This window comes from Dama dama, chromosome 20 (genome assembly GCF_033118175.1).
Source record: "Dama dama isolate Ldn47 chromosome 20, ASM3311817v1, whole genome shotgun sequence".
Lineage (NCBI taxonomy): Eukaryota > Metazoa > Chordata > Mammalia > Artiodactyla > Cervidae > Dama > Dama dama.
Genome location: NC_083700.1, coordinates 97,361,675 through 97,378,424, shown reverse-complemented (window position 1 = coordinate 97,378,424; position 16,750 = coordinate 97,361,675). Strand labels below are relative to the sequence as shown.

The following is a 16,750-nucleotide window of genomic DNA, read 5'->3' as shown; positions in this document are numbered from 1 at the left end:
TATTCACATTAGTTAAATTAGCCCCCTGCAAAAGATAATTGAAAACTGTGAAGCACTCTTACAGCTTTCCCTCCTCATTTCATGCTTGCTTTGGCTGCTAAACTGACTGTTTTGTTACTTAGAATGTTACAAAGTGTGAATGCTTTGTATCATATCATTGGTCTAATTATGATTCCATTTCATCAAGATGTATAAGCCTCTAATTAGCAACTACATAATTGGCATGTCTGACTTGAGTTGTACTATCATTTGAGGATTCTGCTGTGTCTGTAAGATTCATCTAACGTTGGTATTAATAACCACAGGTATAGTCCAATTAATCGTTATTACTTATATATAGACACACACATAATTACTTATATAATTGACTACTTTGAGTTTTCTTAGGTTTGAGATGTTCAAAGACCCATTATCAATATCTGTAGCTAGTTTTGGTTAACTTCCTTCTACCTATGTGCAGGTCCTTGAACTCCAGCCAGCACAAGCATGGTAACGAGAAATGAATTGGCTAAACGGTAGCACCATTGGGCTGCTCATTGGGCTTTAGGAGAGTGTATGGAAAAAGCACAGAACTGAATTCCTCAGTTTTAAAAAAAACCTCTCATGTCTTAGAGTTTCTCACATACATTACTTTACTTTTGATTCCAAAATACAGTACTGTGTAGTACTTAGTATTACTCCAGTTATAGTGATGAGGAAATGGACGGTTAGGGGTTATGTGACTTGTTTGGAGCCAAACAGTAAATCATAGGACCAGAATATGACCCTAGATCTGATGTGAATGTGTTCTTCCCAGAATGCCTCACGCTGAGGAAGGCAACTTTCATCCCTTCATTTAACCCACTTCTTGTCAGAAATTTATGTGGTAGCACTAGCCTGCAAAAATCTTGAAAGAGGTTTTCTCTTAAAACCCCTTGAAGAGGTATTTAAGAGTCATTCTTCTGCTTTGCACAGCTCTCGCCACATTGTTTTGAAGAGGCTATAAGATTAGAGAAATGGTATCTATAAAACGTTTCTCTTTCTCTGAAGGATGACATACTACAAAAACGATTCCACTTTCAAAGAAGCTTAGAAAATAAACAGATCTCTTAACTGAGGCCTTCAGTGCATTTCTATTAATACCTGGGTACAGATTACCAGGTTGAAAAATAATGGCTTTCTCATTAACCTAGCTCCTCTCCACCACTCCATGAAGGTAATGCAGATTCCTCAAGAGAAACAAGTATTTTTCTCAGACCATTATAAGAATTTTAATTTAAAAATTTGATTTAAAACTCCAAATATCTAGACATTTTATTCCAAAATAGATGTCACTTTCTAGCATGCTGGTATGAGTTGAACAGATACCAGATAAATAAGAATATAGAACAGCAACATTTTGTCAAATTTTCCTGCAAGTTGGGAAGATAAAAGTGTTTGGTTTTTTTATGAGAAATACACTCAATCTGTTTCACCTGTAGTGTTCTAGTGGAGGATGGGCTTCATCATCAAAGTCAATAAGACCGCCCATCTAGCCTAAAGTTAGGAAGCTAAGTACACAAACCACTTCGAAATTTGGACACGGAAAGGTACTGATATGTGGTGGTGAGTACTTACATTTCAGAAGCACCAAATTACATGGTCAACAGGAGAAAAGGGAGGTACCTTATAAAACAGTGTTTGCTATAGAGGTTAACTTGTAACTTTAACTGGTTCTTAGGACTTTAGTTTGTCCTAATTTATACGACTTTTCTTTGCCTGTTTCCATCCTAAAGAAATATTGGTAGACAGATAAAAGTTTTCTAACCTGACTTCATTACTCTAATGCCTAATTTTTAGTCAGGAGACAGTATTTGAGCTCTTCTGATGGTGTTAAATGCTTAATGAAAGATGGCAGAAATAGGCACATTATACCCATTTCATGAATTGTTTGAACCCAAATGTGTAGAGCTATTTATCAGCAGCCTGTCCTCGCAGGCAGTTAACTTGTATTTGTCAGTATGGTGAAATATGGTGTTGGTATGGCTGCAGATTTTAACATGGTCCTGGAGAGTGAAATAACGTGGTACTGCTCACGCAGATTCTGTACATGCTGGAGCTGGCTGGAGTGTGGCATGCTCATTGGTGAGAGGTGGTGAGGGCCATGCTTTTCTCTCCACAGCTGTGTTGTGGGAAAGCTAGTCTCTTGAGCATCTTTGCTTCAAATGGACTGGAGTAATTTAACTTTTGGTATTTTCTTGGCCTTATTAGTATTAACTGACAGTCGGCTCAAAGAACCCAGGAATACTGGCTGAGGCCTCCAACTGACTCTGGTTGAGTAGACGGGAGTTTCTAGCCAGTGAATCAAAGTCAGTAGTTAATTTCTTTTGATCTGAACTGTGCAGGTTGACTTTTAGAAGAGAAACACAGCCTGTTGGTCATTGAAGGTCTGAATTATTTAACATTATGCTAAGTCTGGATTAGACTCGAATTAGACTGTTAACCACTGACTTTATTATTTATATCCAGTTCAAATGTTACCCGATTTGGCTTGGATCTGGCCTGTCCTACCCCAGAATATATGTCATTTGACATGTTTATTGGCATTTCTGACTTGTCTTGTCATCTTTGTCCGTTATGCTTAGTATTCTCAATACTGAAGAATTTTTGCTTGCAGAAACCGAGGGCTCAGAAGAGGAGGATAAAGAAAATGACAAGGCTGAAGAAACACTAAATGATTCAGCTCTTGAAAACAAGGTGAATTATTATTTGCTGAGTATTATCTGCTTTCTGATTCTAGGACTATGGTTTACTAGTGTAGGCATGATTATTATAGTCATTTCTTCGTTAGGGATTGAGGACCCTTTTTTCATGCTGGAAATAGACAGATCCATTTGGTCCTAGGGGTCCTGTCAGTTAGGACAGGACCCAACATACCATTGCTAACTATCACTGATGCTGAAGCTCCAGTACTTTGGCCATCTGATATGAAGAACCTACTCATTGGGAAAGACCCCAGTGCTGGGAAATATTGAGGACAGGAGGAAAAGGGGGCAACAGAGGATGAGATGGTTGAATAGCATCACGATCTCAGTGGACATGAGTTTGAGCAAGCTCTGGGAGATGGTGCAGGCTAGAGAAGCCTGGTGTGAAGTCCATGGGGTCGCATAGAGTCGGACATGACTTAGTGACTGAACAATAACTGACATAAGGTGATACAGGGTAGACTTTGTAGGGGTCCATTGTGTAGGTTTAGAGAGAAAATTCTGAATTTTGAATCCTATACTAGTTCTGCTCCTTCACCTCAGCTGTACTAAATTATACATTTTGATTTGTAATCAAAGATGCCTGTCTTGTACTTCTGCCTAACACCAATGATTTGGATATACTTTAGTCCCTTCAAGAAAATGAAGAGGAGGAGATTGGGAACCTAGAGCTTGCCTGGGATATGCTGGATTTAGCAAAGATCATTTTTAAAAGGTAAAACTCTTGGTGCTTTTAGGCTTAGGTTGGGAGTTTGGCAGTTGAAAACAAAGCAGTTAGGCTTGGTCAGATGTTATTAAGGTTTCTAACTATCTTTCCTTCTTTTAGGCAAGACACAAAGGAGGCTCAGCTTTATGCTGCACAGGCACATCTTAAACTTGGAGAAGTTAGTGTTGAATCTGGTAATACATTTTCTGTTTTACTCTCTAACATACTGTTTCCCCACCTGCCTTACCCTTCCTCTAATTCCTTAAAATCCAGCTCACTTGAATTGTGGGCAGTTAGTTTTGAATGGACAGTAGGTGTTTTAGATTCCTTATGGTTCCTAGAACAATGAATGGTCTTTTAAATGATACTCTAAATGAAAGTCTCTCAGTAGGTTTTTTTTCTTTTGGCTGCACTGTGCAGCATACGGGATTTTAGCTCCCTGACTAGGGGTGAACCCATGGCCCCCTTGCATTGGGTATGTAGAGTCCTAATCACTGGCTCGCCAGGGAACTCCCTCCCAATAGGTTTTTTAAGTTGTTTTGATGGATTTTAGTCAAGGGTCCTGGAGATACTACAAAGAAAAGTGAAATATAACATGGGAAAACGTTTCTGCAGGATGGTCTGGAATTTTAGAAGTTCTGTATATTAAATGTATATTTGCTTGCTATTTTTCTCTTTAATAGAGAATTACCTCCAAGCTGTGGAGGAGTTCCAGGCTTGCCTAAACCTCCAGGAACAGTATCTGGAAGCCCATGATCGACTCCTTGCAGAGACTCACTACCAGCTGGGCTTGGCCTATGGGTACAACTCTCAGTATGATGAAGCAGTAGCACAGTTCAGCAAATCTATTGAGGTCATTGAGAAGAGAATGGGTGAGTGTGCATCAGCTGTTTCCACACCAGTATTGACAGTTCTTTTTTTTTAAAAGAAACTCATGTTTCTTTAAACTCAAACTCATGTCCATTGTGTCATCTATTACTTACTGATCACTTCAGCCTTTTCTTTCTAGCTGTACTAAATGAGCAGATGAAGGAGGCTGAAGGATCACCTACTGAATATGAGAAAGAAATTGAGGAGCTGAAGGAGCTGCTCCCTGAAATTAGAGAGAAGATAGAAGATGCAAAGGAGTCCCAGCGTAGTGGGAATGTAGCTGAACTGGCTCTGAAAGCAACTCTGGTTTGTTTGGTTTCCTTGTGGAGTTTCGGCAGTCACACATTGGATATTTTTGAAGGCCCTTTATCATGGTACTAGTGTTCCATTTGCTAGGAATCTTCCTCATGACTTGGTTTCCAGGGAGTCGGATGTCAGAGGGAATGTGAGAAGTCTATACAATTTCCTCTCAAATAGTAAATACAGTGCTTAAGACAGTATGCTCTGGAGCCAGGCGGTGGGTTTGAATTCTTTCTCAGCTATTTACTGTGTGACCGTGGGTTTGAGTAGAGAGGGTGAGTGATGTTGCTACCATATGGAGGCCGCTAGTATTTGAAGTCTTAGTCAGTTGCTTGTAGGTAGGTGACCTGGTGGGTTCTATCCTGGGACCCACTTGGGTTTGTCATTTCTTACAGGTGGAGAGCTCTACTTCAGGTTTCACCCCTAGTGGAGGAAGCTCTTCGGTTTCCATGGTGGGTATTCAGGTGATTTTTGTCAATTAAATATTAGGCCTCAGTGTATATTTCTTATATTGCAGTACATTGCTAACAAAGGTTTCTTTTTTGCCCAGATTGCCAGTAGAAAGCCAGCAGATGGTGCTTCCTCATCAAATTGTGTTACTGATATTTCCCACCTTGTCAGAAAGAAGGTAAATCTACATGTGATCATTTCTTTTCTATATTCTTCCTACTCTGCATTTCCCTCCCTCCAAATGATACATGAGAATTACCTTTCACATAAATATCCCTAATACTTGGTACAATAAGATATCTGTTTTGGGTAAGACTCCAAGCTCACATTGTAGGGGGCCTGAGTTCGATCCCTGGTCAGGGAACTGGATCCCATATGCCACAGCTAAAGTTCACAGATCCTGAGTGCCACAACTAGGACCTAGTGCAGCCAAAAGAAATATATATATAGAGAGTCATTTTTCAAAAGTGAGTGAGAATTGAAGCTAGTTCTCCATTAAATATGTCTTCTAGCAACACTGTTCTATTTTAGTCCAGGGGCTATTAGGAAAGCTGCTGGTCAGATTGCCACTGGTCAGATCATCCCATCTTGGGAAACTGGCAGGTTTACAGTAGTCATTCAGCAGCAGACCTCCCTAAACTTGTGAGAGAGCCTCCACTCTTACTTTGCTTCCTGACTCACCAGTAGAAATTCAGATTTGTGGGTTGGTTACTGTTGTCTTTTCCTCATCCCTATCCTCACTCTTCATCCTTAGAGAGGCTGAACTGGTATGTTTGGGCATACCAGAGGACAGAGGACAGGCTGTGACTCGGGAGACCCCTAGAGCTGTGAATCCTGGTGTTCATAATCTTTGTACCATAGGGAAGAGGCATGTGTTACAAAATTGTTTTATAATTGTCCTTTTTTTAAAGACAGTAAGCACATTTGTGAAGCTTTCACAATTAATTATATCTTTATAGAGGAAACCAGAGGAAGAGAGCCCCCGGAAAGATGATGCAAAGAAAGCCAAACAAGAGCCGGAGGTGAATGGAGGCAGTGGGGACACTATTTCCAGTGGAACTGAAGTTTCTGAAAACATGGAGGAGGAGGTGGGCAGTTAAGCAGGGTTTGGACTCTTGCCTCATTTCCCTTGTTCTCAGGGCCTGGGGAAACCAATGCATGTTCCCCAACTTGATCTTTGGATTATTTGGTTACTTTTCATAAAAACAATGATTGTACAGGAAACAGTTTGGTTATGAAATGTAAGATGTCTCATTGTCAAATACATAACACAGGTACCCCTCTAATGAATGTGTGAGAAGACACTTGATTGCCAAGACCATTCGGTCACTTTTGCTTGCTCCTCTTTCTAATATATGAACACTGGCTCTATCAGCCCTATTAGAAAGGTTAGGAAATGGCTGTATACTTGTGATCTCTTTTAGTGTAGAGAGCAAAGCAGAATTTAAGGGACCTGTGTTGTTCCTCTGACTGAGGCCAACTCAGTTGTTGGCCTCAGTCAAGCCTAAGAAAGAACGGCTTAAAGTAGGGTCACTTATGCCCAGGCTCCTTGTTTATCTTCCAGGCTGAGAATAAAGCTGAAAGCCGGGCAGCAGTGGAGGGGACAGTGGAGGCCGGAGCTACAGTTGAAAGTACCGCATGTTAAGAGAGGGAGCAGAGCCTTCCTTCCAATGGAAAGTGTTTTTGTATATAATGTATTTTTTCACTTTTCGGGGATTCTTTTTGTATAACTTCAATAAAGATTGTAAGCAAAGGTTGAGGCTTTGATTTTTTTTTTCTTGGCTTAATCTGTGCCCCTTGGAGCACTCTGGGTTTTATACAGTGGCCAAAGGTTTTTGTGTTTTTGTCCTCCTCTGTATTGATCTCTGTTCGAAGTTCTAATCCATATTCCTGTCTATTGTGGAGGTGATAAAATCAAGCATGGCTGCAGGCCCTTATCTTCCAATGGTGCTATATCTTTTCCATTATAAATACTCTGAACCTGGGCTGTCTTGCAAATTGAGTGGTGCTCTCCCTGGACAGGGGCTACAAAACAAGACTTAGTGAAGGTCTTGTTCTTTGGTGCTGATACTGTTTGATGGACTTTGTGAGCTAATAACAGCTATGCCAGGCCTTGGGTGGCACCTTGGTATCCACCTGGTCTCCAAGTAGGGCCATAATCCTGTCCTGGAGAAAGAACTGAAGAAAACTTGGGGCAGGGGAGCGGGCAGGGGGGAGTGATCCTTGAGGAAAACTGTTGTGCTAACTGTATAAAATTGAGCTTGCAAGTGGCTGAGGGACTGACTGGTCACTTTGGATGTGGTTGGAAGAATCTGTGGGGCGAACTGGCTGGTTAAGTTACATTGTTATATTTGAACCTTTCTGTACAGAAAATATCAACAGTTGGAATTGTTACCTGTCCACAGTTTTGACTTCTTAAATAAAGATGCTAAAATGCTTCTGGCCTCTGGACTTGTGTTTAAAGATCTTAAAGTGGGATCCTGGGCCGCCTGGAGCATTTCAGTGGGATGTGGGGCTGAAAGGTGGAAACTGGCTCAGCAATTCTGGCTGCCCAGTCCAAGGGTGCTGGTGCTTAGGCCACTGGTACTGAAGCCATCCCATTGGGCACTTGCTTATGTCCAGGGTGCAGAGCCAGTGCAAGATCTGTGACTTGGCTGCCTCTGACCTGACCTTTAAGAAACTGCTTTATACCAGGCAGGATCTGAATTCCAAACAGTGCCAGCCCTCTACTACCTAAGGGGGTTTGATAATTCCAACACTCACAGGGCTACTTTGCTGCACTGGGCAGATAGCAGGTTAGAACCTGGAGTTTGAACATCAGTGTTGGAGGCAAAGGCAGCTCTTAATTATCAAGCCTTTGATTTTGCTGACACTGGGGTCTGGGGCCAGGCCCAATGTAATATCAGCTGGATTTCACCTCTGATGAGCCCCCCTGCCAACTTGGGGGGAACATGACTGGGTTGTTTTAAGTAGATAGGCTACAGAAGCTCCCTGTTTTATGGACACCTTGAGAGCCTGGAAGGCTTCCTGGAGGATGTGAAGAAGCTGGGATAAATAAGTGGGCAGTAAGAGTGGCTTTAGCAAAAAAAAAAAAAAAAAAAAAAAACATGGGGAGGAGCTCATAGAGTTCCTTTAGCTGAATGAAAGACTGTCTCCAAGTTACCTTTCAAAGAATTTATATGCTAGACAATACTGTAAGCCTGATGTGTTTAATCCTCACATCAATCTTTTTTAACAAAAAGATAATAGGTAAAGAAAGGCCAAGTGCTTGAAGTTAGAGATGGGATTGGAGCACATGTTATGTGTTCACATCTCTATTTGTTTCCAGACTTGTCAGAACATGGAGTTAGTAAAGCTGCAGATCCCAGAAGAGGCCTCAGTCTAGGCCCCAGTCTTGTGCACATTAAGCTACTCATACCCCCTTCTTCTGGACTCAGAACCAGTGGGGGTGGGTCAAAGCAGTGGGGAGGGCCCAAACCCTCTTTATGCCTGAGTCTGCTGGTTCAGGCATCTTCGGGAGGAGGGGGGTCAACAAAGGCAGTTGCTGGGGCGAGGGGGCTGGCTTCCGGTGAAGATGAGTTGGGTACCTGTGGAACAAGGAGAGGGTAGATCTGTAGCAATCGGTTTGCATAGAGGTTAACAGCACAGCGTCTGGTGTCACACCACCTTAACTGCTTACTGTGAACCAGGTTAACCTCATTGTGCTCGCATTTCCTTGTCTGTTGACACAGTAGTATGGACCTAATAGGATATGTGAGTCATGTGAGTTCATTCACAGAAAACACTTAGTAATGGCTTGGTAAGTACATAGTAGTCAACAAAGGCTGGTTATTAACCACATCAACCACACCTGTGGTGTCCCCACTCTAGTTGGGCCCTCACCAGAGGTGGGTACTGGTACTCATGGGCATTTGCTGGATTGACCTCTGCCAGGGCCTGGACACCTGCATCTCTTGCATTCACCAGTCTCACAAAGAGCTCGGCCTGATTAACCTGGGGGAAAAGTGAAATGGTCTTGCATCTGTAACGTGGAGGAGCAGACCCAGCCCCTATCCTCCACACTCACCTGGGGAATCCCGTTCAGCTGCCCAGGGCTAAGGCTGGGGTCCAGAGGGAGGGCCCGAAGTGGGAGACGCCAACAACCACTTAGCAACTTCTGATTCTGGTCAAATAGCACTAGTGAGGCCCAGGCCTTTGGCTGTGGTGCCTTAGCCCATGCTAGCCCCTGCCAGGCCTGGAGCTCACAGATCAAGGCTACTGATGGTGAGGGTGGCAGTCTAGAGCAAAACCAAAAACGTGTCAGGAGTCAGAAGTGGTTATGTTCCCTTCCTAGGACTTGGCCCTCAGAGCCAGAGTCCTTGTTATACAGATGAGAAAATACAGCAGAATGAGAGACAAGCCTCAACTGTGGCAAAAAGCACCAAGGAAATAATCCCCATGGACTGACCTGGGTACAGGCTGCTTGCTGGCAAGGATGGCACAGTTGCCGGTGGGCCCAGGAGCTGGAGGTGGGGGCAAGCAAAGGGCTGGGGGCAGCGCAGTGGACCCTCCTGACTCCTGTCCATCTCGGGCCAAGCCAGTCATTAGTTGCACCCAAACCCAAGAAGCCTCAAGGCCCCGCAGGAAGTCATAGAAAATGACAAGGCCAGCCCTAGGAAACACAGGTCTCAAAAAGGCACACCCCAGTACTTCACCCTCCCACCCCCCAGGCAGTTCCCCCATCCTAGCTGGCCTGAGTGGGTCTCCTTAACTAGCAGCAGTGACCAAGTCACAGAGGATGTCGAAGGAGGGAGCAGGCCTCACCCGGGGTCGTAGGGTGCAGGGCCCAGGACGTCATTAGAGGGCAGGAGGTAGTACGGATCCCTGGCCAGGTTTCTGGTCATGGCTCCAGGAAGCTGCGACTGAGCCGGGAGGAGAGTTAATTCCTCCAGAAAGCCTCCCAGGCAGACACTATGCTCCCTGGGCTCCCCCAGCTGCACAGAGCAGAACTGCCCCCATCCCAACCCCCGGTCCTCACAGCCTTCTCAGCGCCACCCAAGAACAGGACTCCGGTGGAGGGCGGCAGCCGGGGAGCCACTGGAGGCGGGAGGCGATCTTCCCTCCTCAGGCGTGGGCTCGGATTGGCCGCAAGTCTCGGCTCCCTGCACCCTAGGTACAGCGAAGAGCCGGGGCCCTTGAGCAGGACGCAGCAAGTAGTTGGGCTGAGATACCTCATCCCCAAGAGCCAAACCCATGCGGACACCTGGAGATGCGCGTGGACACGGACTGATGGGGCGCAGACACGGGTCGCATTCCCTGTGCATGGTCCCTCTAACCCCTTTCTCTGAGCCTGGCCTGCTGGGGAGGGCTAGACAGGGTGGAACTGGGTGCTCACTGACCCCAGGGCATCTGGCCTGCGCCCCTCTGCATTTGCAAAGCCAGGATTTCTGCCTCCAGGCGCCGGTTTTCAGCCTCCACTGCTAGAAGCTCCTTGAATGCAGCACCTGCCCGTCCTCCTGAGATTAAACAAATGTGACCTGTCACCTCTTATCTCTGGTGACCAGCTGCTCTGAGCAGCTCTCCAGCCTTGGTACTCTCTGAACACGGTCGACTTGTCGGCTAACAGTCTTGCCACCACCACAAAGACAAGTGTTCTACTTCGGACTTTTACTTAAGTGGTTCTCAAGCTAAAGGCGTCCTCCCTCACCGCCCTTTCCTCTTTCCAGAGAGGTCTTCTGGCTGGCCCGCTCCTGTTCACCCCTGCCGGTCCGCGACCGCCGAAGCTCCAGAGCTGATGCCTCCGCTTGCAGCTGCCACATCCAGCCCAGAACGCCGGGGTCCCGGCCCCCGCCTCGAATGTAGGCCTCACGCAGGGCCCTAGGGAGTACGGGACAAGAAGGCAGCAGCGTTTTACCAGAATTGATCACCCGTCCCGGGGCCCGGACCTCACCCGTCCCCGGGCCCGGACCTCACCCAATCTCCGCAGGCAGAGTCCCTGGGGTGGCTTGTAGCACCGGACCACAGACTTCTGCTTCTCTCAAGGCGTTCAGCCGGGTGCTGAGGTGGGGACCGGCGGCGCTGGGACCGCTTCAGAGATCAAGACGCGGGTCTCCGGTAGCCCCGCCCCTTCCCGACGGCTCCCGCGCGGCCTCCAGGCAGAGCCCCCTCCCCGCCCAAGCCCCGCCCCGCGCAGGCGCGGCTCTCCTGGGTTCCCACGCGCCCTGCTTACACCGGGTTGGCCTGGAACTGCTGAACGTGCGCCCTTAACTCCTCCACAGCTCCCCGCGTTCGCCCTGTCTCTGCCCGGAGTTCTCGAAGCTCCCGCTCCAGACTGAATATGCATGATTTCCCGTTCCCGGTCCGGGCCAAACCTTGGAGGCGCCGGCTCAGTTCTGAGGGGTAAGAGATCGAGTCAGGCGATCTCCCGTCGGGCGACCTCAGGCCAAGGGGGAAAGGTGGGCCCTAGCCCCCCTCTGTCCCCTCACCCTCGCCGCGTTGCTCTAGGGCCCAGCTCTGTGCCGCGGTCTCTGCCACGCGCCTTGCGTGAGTCCAGTGCAGCGCCAGCAGCCGCTCGCCCAGGCTGCCAGCAGCCTTGGAGTAGGCGCTCCGAGTCGTCGCCTCTGAACACCTCCAGGGCCCCTGTGGCCCCCTGGGGACTTCTGTTATCCAGGGTTTCATTTCCTGCAGATACAGCCGCAGCCGCTGCACCTGGAGGTAACAGTTACCGGCAGCCTCTGTTGGAGTAATCTGACCCACGCGTGATCTCTAAGTTTGGGGGGGAATGCTGTTTTGAGCCCGTGGGGAAAGCCAGGTGTACCTCCTCTGTTAGCCTCTTCAGAGCCGATTTGCTGGCCTCCTGGTCCGGGAGGCCCTGGTGTTCTTGTGGCACAACCTGTGGACGGGGTGTGGGGTGAGCAATGCTGAGTTAGTCACTTCAATACCCACTCATGACCATGGAGGCCCTTTCCCCGGGTACCCGTGGTTCAGTGGCTACTGGGGGCTGTGCTCCAACTGTCACCTCCCGGGTCTGACCGCCAATGCAGAAGCGCCGAGTGTGGGTGGCCAGCAGGGGCCAAGAGCGGAAAACCATGTCACAGGACCCGCAGGGCAGGAGCCCTGGCTCCCTGGAGTGGGAGGCCATGGGAGGGGACCCCTTTCCTGACACCAGCCAAGACCTGGAGAAAACAGGATAGAGGGGTAGAGGGAAAGGGAGAGGAGGATGAAATAGCCAAAGGCAGAGAGGAAAGACCACGTTTACCAGGTCAAGTTTGTTTGGGGAGAAGCTTTAGCTCCCTGGGCAACCACCTCAGGTGTGGGCAGGTCTGGAGAATGAGTGGGAAGGCTTAGTCACCTTAGGGAGGAGTCCCTGGCTTGAGAAACACTGTTAAAACATTGTTGCACCTCATTGTGTGACTATAGGCAAGTCTCTTAACCACCACACCTTGGTTTTCCTGCCTACATTTAATAAAGGGGAGCAAACAGCTGCCTCCTAGAATAGCTGAGTCCATATCATGTAACTCCATCTTGGTCATTTAATAGCCTCTGGCAGAAAAGTGTCATTTTCTTCTAGTTTTGCCCAAGTGGATGTATCCCAAGTTACATGTCATTGTCCATCCAGGGAATACTTGAGAAGGGATTGTGCCTGGAAACCATGATTTGCTGGTTGAGTAACATGCATTTCCATCTACCATGCCTCTCTGGAGGTAACATCTTTTGCATAACCAAGTCACACCAAGGCTCCCCAACTCCCAGTTCCTGCCAACCCACCCCCCGCCCCGGCCCCCATCAAGATAATCCACACAGCCCAGGAAAGAAGGTTCTGGGAGAACACAATCCATCAGAAGAGGAAATCAAATATAGAAAGGTACCCCTTCACTCGAGACTGGGGCCCGCACAGGCCCCATTCTTGCTGACCAGATCTCCCTGCCAGCTCCCCAGGTAGATAAATCCAACAGAAACAGGAGCTCTGACCTAGCTCCATGTTTCTAAACAAGCAGGTAGTGGTTACCCTGCCCCCAGGTGCTTAAGGCCAAGGTATGAGGAGCAGCAGGTTACAAAGTGTTTCAAAGTATGTAATTAAAGTCCAACTCAATTTCAAGTGAGAAAAGGGCTACATTTTAGAAATTTGTTCTGAGAGCTCTAGTTAAGTGGCAAAGCCCAAAACCAAATATACAGGATATGTCTAACTCAACATACTTCTCATTTCCAATTTATAGTTCATTTAATAGTATTTCATTGATCCTAAGATGCACACTTTTTCATATTTTAATACTGAAATCAAGGTTCGCAATTAATATAGTGTCATAACTGTCAAGTTTTTTGTTTTCCTTCCTTCTTCTATTAATGTCTCTCTCTCTCAACCCCCCACATGGCACATGGGATCCTAGTTTCCCGATAAGGAGTTGAACCCTTGCCTCCTACACTGGAACCGTGGTGTCTTATCCACTAGATCACCAAGGAAGTCCCAAGTTTTCTTATTAGTACTCTGCCTTCCTCTCCTTTAGAATCTACCAAGCACCATGGTGGTTTCTCTTCCTCTAGTCTCTACCCCTTCTGAAATCTACACTGTAAGACAGGGATCCTAACTAGTGGTTGGGCCTGTTACCCCTTGGCTTGTTGTCTCCCATGAGAGTATAATCTTGGGCTGCTATATCCACTAGGGACCACGTGATAGACAGCTGGTCAAAGAATGCCACTATCAGTGATCTGTTCACCTCTAATTGTCCATCAGATCTTGGCCTAAGATTCCATTTTTAATGTAACTGTTTCTTCTCTTCCCTATTGAGTTGGGTGCTCCTTGCATTCCCAGGGCCTTGCATAATGCCTGGGACACCCTCCCTATATTCTTATTTAGCAGGAATATTGAGGCACAGAGTTCCTTAAAATAGGCACACTGGCAAATACATGGGCAGTGAAAAACAGCATCAGAAAGGAAATTTGGGTTTCTGGTTTTATTACTGGTAGTTTATTGCACAGGTTTTTCTGCATCAAAAATGTATCTGCTAAAAGGAGAAACAGGTGTGTCTGAATTCGGATTTTCCTCAGACCTCTAAATCCACTCATTTAATTTTAAAGAAAATATACTTCTTACACAAGACAATCCAAACTGATGCAAAATATTTATTCCAAGTTAGTTATTTTATGCAGTAGTTTTCCCCCTCAACAGACTTGTGATAACCACATCTTTTAAATCTGTAAATAATGTTATCAAAATAATCTTAATCTTTGAAATCTCACAAAAATTTATATTTTACAATCCACCCTGAATATCAAGGCTGCAAGAATAACACAACATTTCCTATATCCAAATATTTTACAGCTGTACCCAGAAAGAAAAAAAAAAAGGGAAAAAACCACATATGCTTGGTTAAGGGCTAACGTTACCCGAGCAGCCAGAAATAAAATAAAATATCCAAATTATTAGCATTAATTTAATACAATTATAACTTCAATAGTCACTTTGTCATTGACAATGATTGCTTGAGCACAGGGGTGAGTGCCCCAAGGGCTGGTAGTAGAAGCTGTTGCTGCAGACCAGTGTCTCCTCCTCTCTGCACTGCCAGCTCCCACCTGTGCATTGCCCCATATATACTGTGTGTATGTGTGTTTTAAAAATCTTTCCCACCACACAAAGTTCTCTCTATTAAGCAGATAACAGGGAAGAACAACAACAAAAGCTAAACAAGCCAATCGCTCGCTCTCTCTTTGGGATATGATTATTTCCCTTGTGCATGAAGTATTCAACAATAACATAAGAAAAGGAAAAGAACGATTTCTTCTGTATAACCCCTAAACACACAAGCTGAGTTTACTGGGTCAGATTTAACTGTGAGCATTTATACGCCTACTTCCAGGCATCGTCATCAGATGTCTCACTGCTACTTGTCTCCGTGTCTGAGTCCTCAAACTCTGCTCTGCAAGTGCTTCTCCAAGGGGAGAATAGGCTGGAACTTCGACTCTGCAAGAAGCCATTCTTTCCAAAGCCATTTCTTCTCAGCTGTGGTTGGCATGGGAAAAAAAGAAAAAGACAATCATCAGTCACTACACTGGCCCATGGGGCCTGGTAAAGGCCAGAAAGCCAAAGTGTTAGTTGCTCAGTCAACTCTGCAACCCCGTGGACTGGAGCCCACCTGGCTCCTCTGTCCATGGAATTTCCCAGGCAACAATACTGGAGTGGGTTGCCATTCCCTTCTCCAGGGGATCTTCCTGACCCAGGAATCAAAACCAGGTTTTCTGTATTCCAGGCAGATTCTTTACTCCTGAGCCATCAGGGAAGTTGGGAAAGACCAGGCTTCAGCTCAATTTTAGCCAGAAAGTTCTAAGAATGTTCTTTCTTCTAAGAAACTGAAGATTTCTTATAGCAGTGCTTTTTGAACTGTAATGTGCAAATGAATCACCTAAGGATTTCTTTAAAATGAAGACTGATTCGGTATGTTTGAGGTAGGGTTCAAGATTTCTTATTTCCACAAGTTCTCAGGTGATGACAGTGATAGGGGAACAGGGTTCTGAGTCCTGAAGTCTTTATGTCAGCCTATACTTTTCTTTATAGGATTTAACATCACTGTTATTTATACTTTAAATACATACCACCAGAACTTAAGTTCCATGAGGTTTGTAGGGACCTGGCAGTGTTTTATTCAGAGAAAGAATCTAGGCATTTGTTGAAGAAATTGAGAGAGACTATTTGGTTTCTTGGCTCTGGTTGCGGTACCAGAGGGAATCCACAGGGCTGCAAGCATAGCCTGCTTCCCCAGGGACCAAGGGCTCAGCCCATAACCTTGGAACATAGCCTTGTGATTCTGATGAGGAGTTAGAGCTTCCAGGATGAAATAACATATTGCTTTCTGTAATCTGCTAACCACTGACCTGGTTTCTGTGTCCACCACTGGAGATCGTTATGGCCTGGGATGCTCCTCTGTATTTCTACAATAGCGACTTATTTACTGTTTTCTTTCTCAAGATCCTTGACACACCCAAAACTGGGACTTCCCAAGGGCAATGACTGCCCTAGCACTTTTTTCTCTTACTCATTAACTGGTCTCCAGCAAAGTTTACCACATACCTGCTCTGTCTTCATGTGGAACTCTCTGAGCTCATCCTCTGTGAGGGGAAGACAATTCTCGTCGTTTTCAGGATACTCCTGCCATCCCATTGCTTTCAGTAATCTAGCAGAAGCAGGTCAGGCAAAGAAAATACAGCTTTAAGTGGGAGGGAAGCCCTTAACTTTCCACAGAAACTTTCCTGTCCAGGGACAATGGTATCCGCTTAGAGAAGAAATGTGGGTTTTATTCTTTATACCCAGTAGGATAATCTTTAATTATGACTACTTAGGTGCTTGGAATTAGATGGTGGATCTCCACAATTGCTCTTTCCAATCTCAATAGATGCGAAGAGGCCTTTCACAAATTCAGCACCTATTTATGATTAAAACTCTTCAAAAAATGGGCATAGAAAGAACCTACCTCAATACAGTAAAGGCTATATAAGTTAAGCCTACAGCAAACATTCTCAATGGTGAAAAACTGAAAGCATTCCCCCTAAGCTCAGGAACAAGACAAGGGTGTCCACTTTCACCACTATTATTCAACATAGTTTTGGAAGTCCTAGCTACAGCAATCAGAGAAGAAAAAGAAATAAAAGAAATTCAGATGGGAAAAGAAGAAGTAAAGCTTTCACTGTCTGCAGATGACATGATACTGTATAAGATAATATCAGAAAATTA

General features: G+C 45.7%; 3 protein-coding genes across 9 annotated transcripts in view; 1 reads left to right on the top strand and 2 right to left on the bottom strand.

Annotated features, from left to right (window-relative positions):
* NASP (nuclear autoantigenic sperm protein) overlaps positions 1 to 6,806 on the top strand; it is a 29,055-nt gene extending 22,249 nt beyond the window's left edge. For 2 of the 3 annotated variants that reach the window (XM_061122037.1, XM_061122039.1), the window contains 9 exons: positions 2,636 to 2,715; positions 3,353 to 3,438; positions 3,550 to 3,623; positions 4,113 to 4,301; positions 4,439 to 4,605; positions 4,995 to 5,051; positions 5,150 to 5,227; positions 6,009 to 6,137; positions 6,614 to 6,806. In XM_061122037.1, the coding sequence (XP_060978020.1) occupies positions 2,636 to 2,715; positions 3,353 to 3,438; positions 3,550 to 3,623; positions 4,113 to 4,301; positions 4,439 to 4,605; positions 4,995 to 5,051; positions 5,150 to 5,227; positions 6,009 to 6,137; positions 6,614 to 6,694 (941 nt within the window). In that variant the 3' untranslated portion in view covers positions 6,695 to 6,806. The remainder of the gene's footprint in view (positions 1 to 2,635; positions 2,716 to 3,352; positions 3,439 to 3,549; positions 3,624 to 4,112; positions 4,302 to 4,438; positions 4,606 to 4,994; positions 5,052 to 5,149; positions 5,228 to 6,008; positions 6,138 to 6,613) is intronic. The other variant, XM_061122038.1, reaches the window with a different exon arrangement.
* Positions 6,807 to 8,242: 1,436 nt separating this feature from the next.
* On the bottom strand, positions 8,243 to 12,747 carry CCDC17 (coiled-coil domain containing 17). Its single transcript, XM_061122040.1, is given in 12 exon segments — positions 8,243 to 8,636; positions 8,932 to 9,042; positions 9,116 to 9,326; positions 9,497 to 9,700; positions 9,853 to 9,950; positions 10,067 to 10,406; positions 10,409 to 10,544; positions 10,736 to 10,905; positions 11,002 to 11,085; positions 11,258 to 11,420; positions 11,514 to 11,736; positions 11,846 to 12,747. Coding segments are annotated over 12 exon segments (2,337 nt in total). The 5' UTR covers positions 12,170 to 12,747; the 3' UTR covers positions 8,243 to 8,363.
* A 1,213-nt stretch (positions 12,748 to 13,960) lies between these two features.
* GPBP1L1 (GC-rich promoter binding protein 1 like 1) overlaps positions 13,961 to 16,750 on the bottom strand; it is a 61,158-nt gene continuing 58,368 nt past the window's right edge. For all 5 annotated transcript variants that reach the window (XM_061122035.1, XM_061122033.1, XM_061122031.1 and 2 more), the window contains 2 exons: positions 16,091 to 16,193; positions 13,961 to 15,025 (listed from right to left, as the gene is read on the bottom strand). In XM_061122035.1, coding sequence (XP_060978018.1) covers positions 14,873 to 15,025; positions 16,091 to 16,193 — 256 coding nt within the window. In that variant the 3' untranslated portion in view covers positions 13,961 to 14,872. The remainder of the gene's footprint in view (positions 15,026 to 16,090; positions 16,194 to 16,750) is intronic.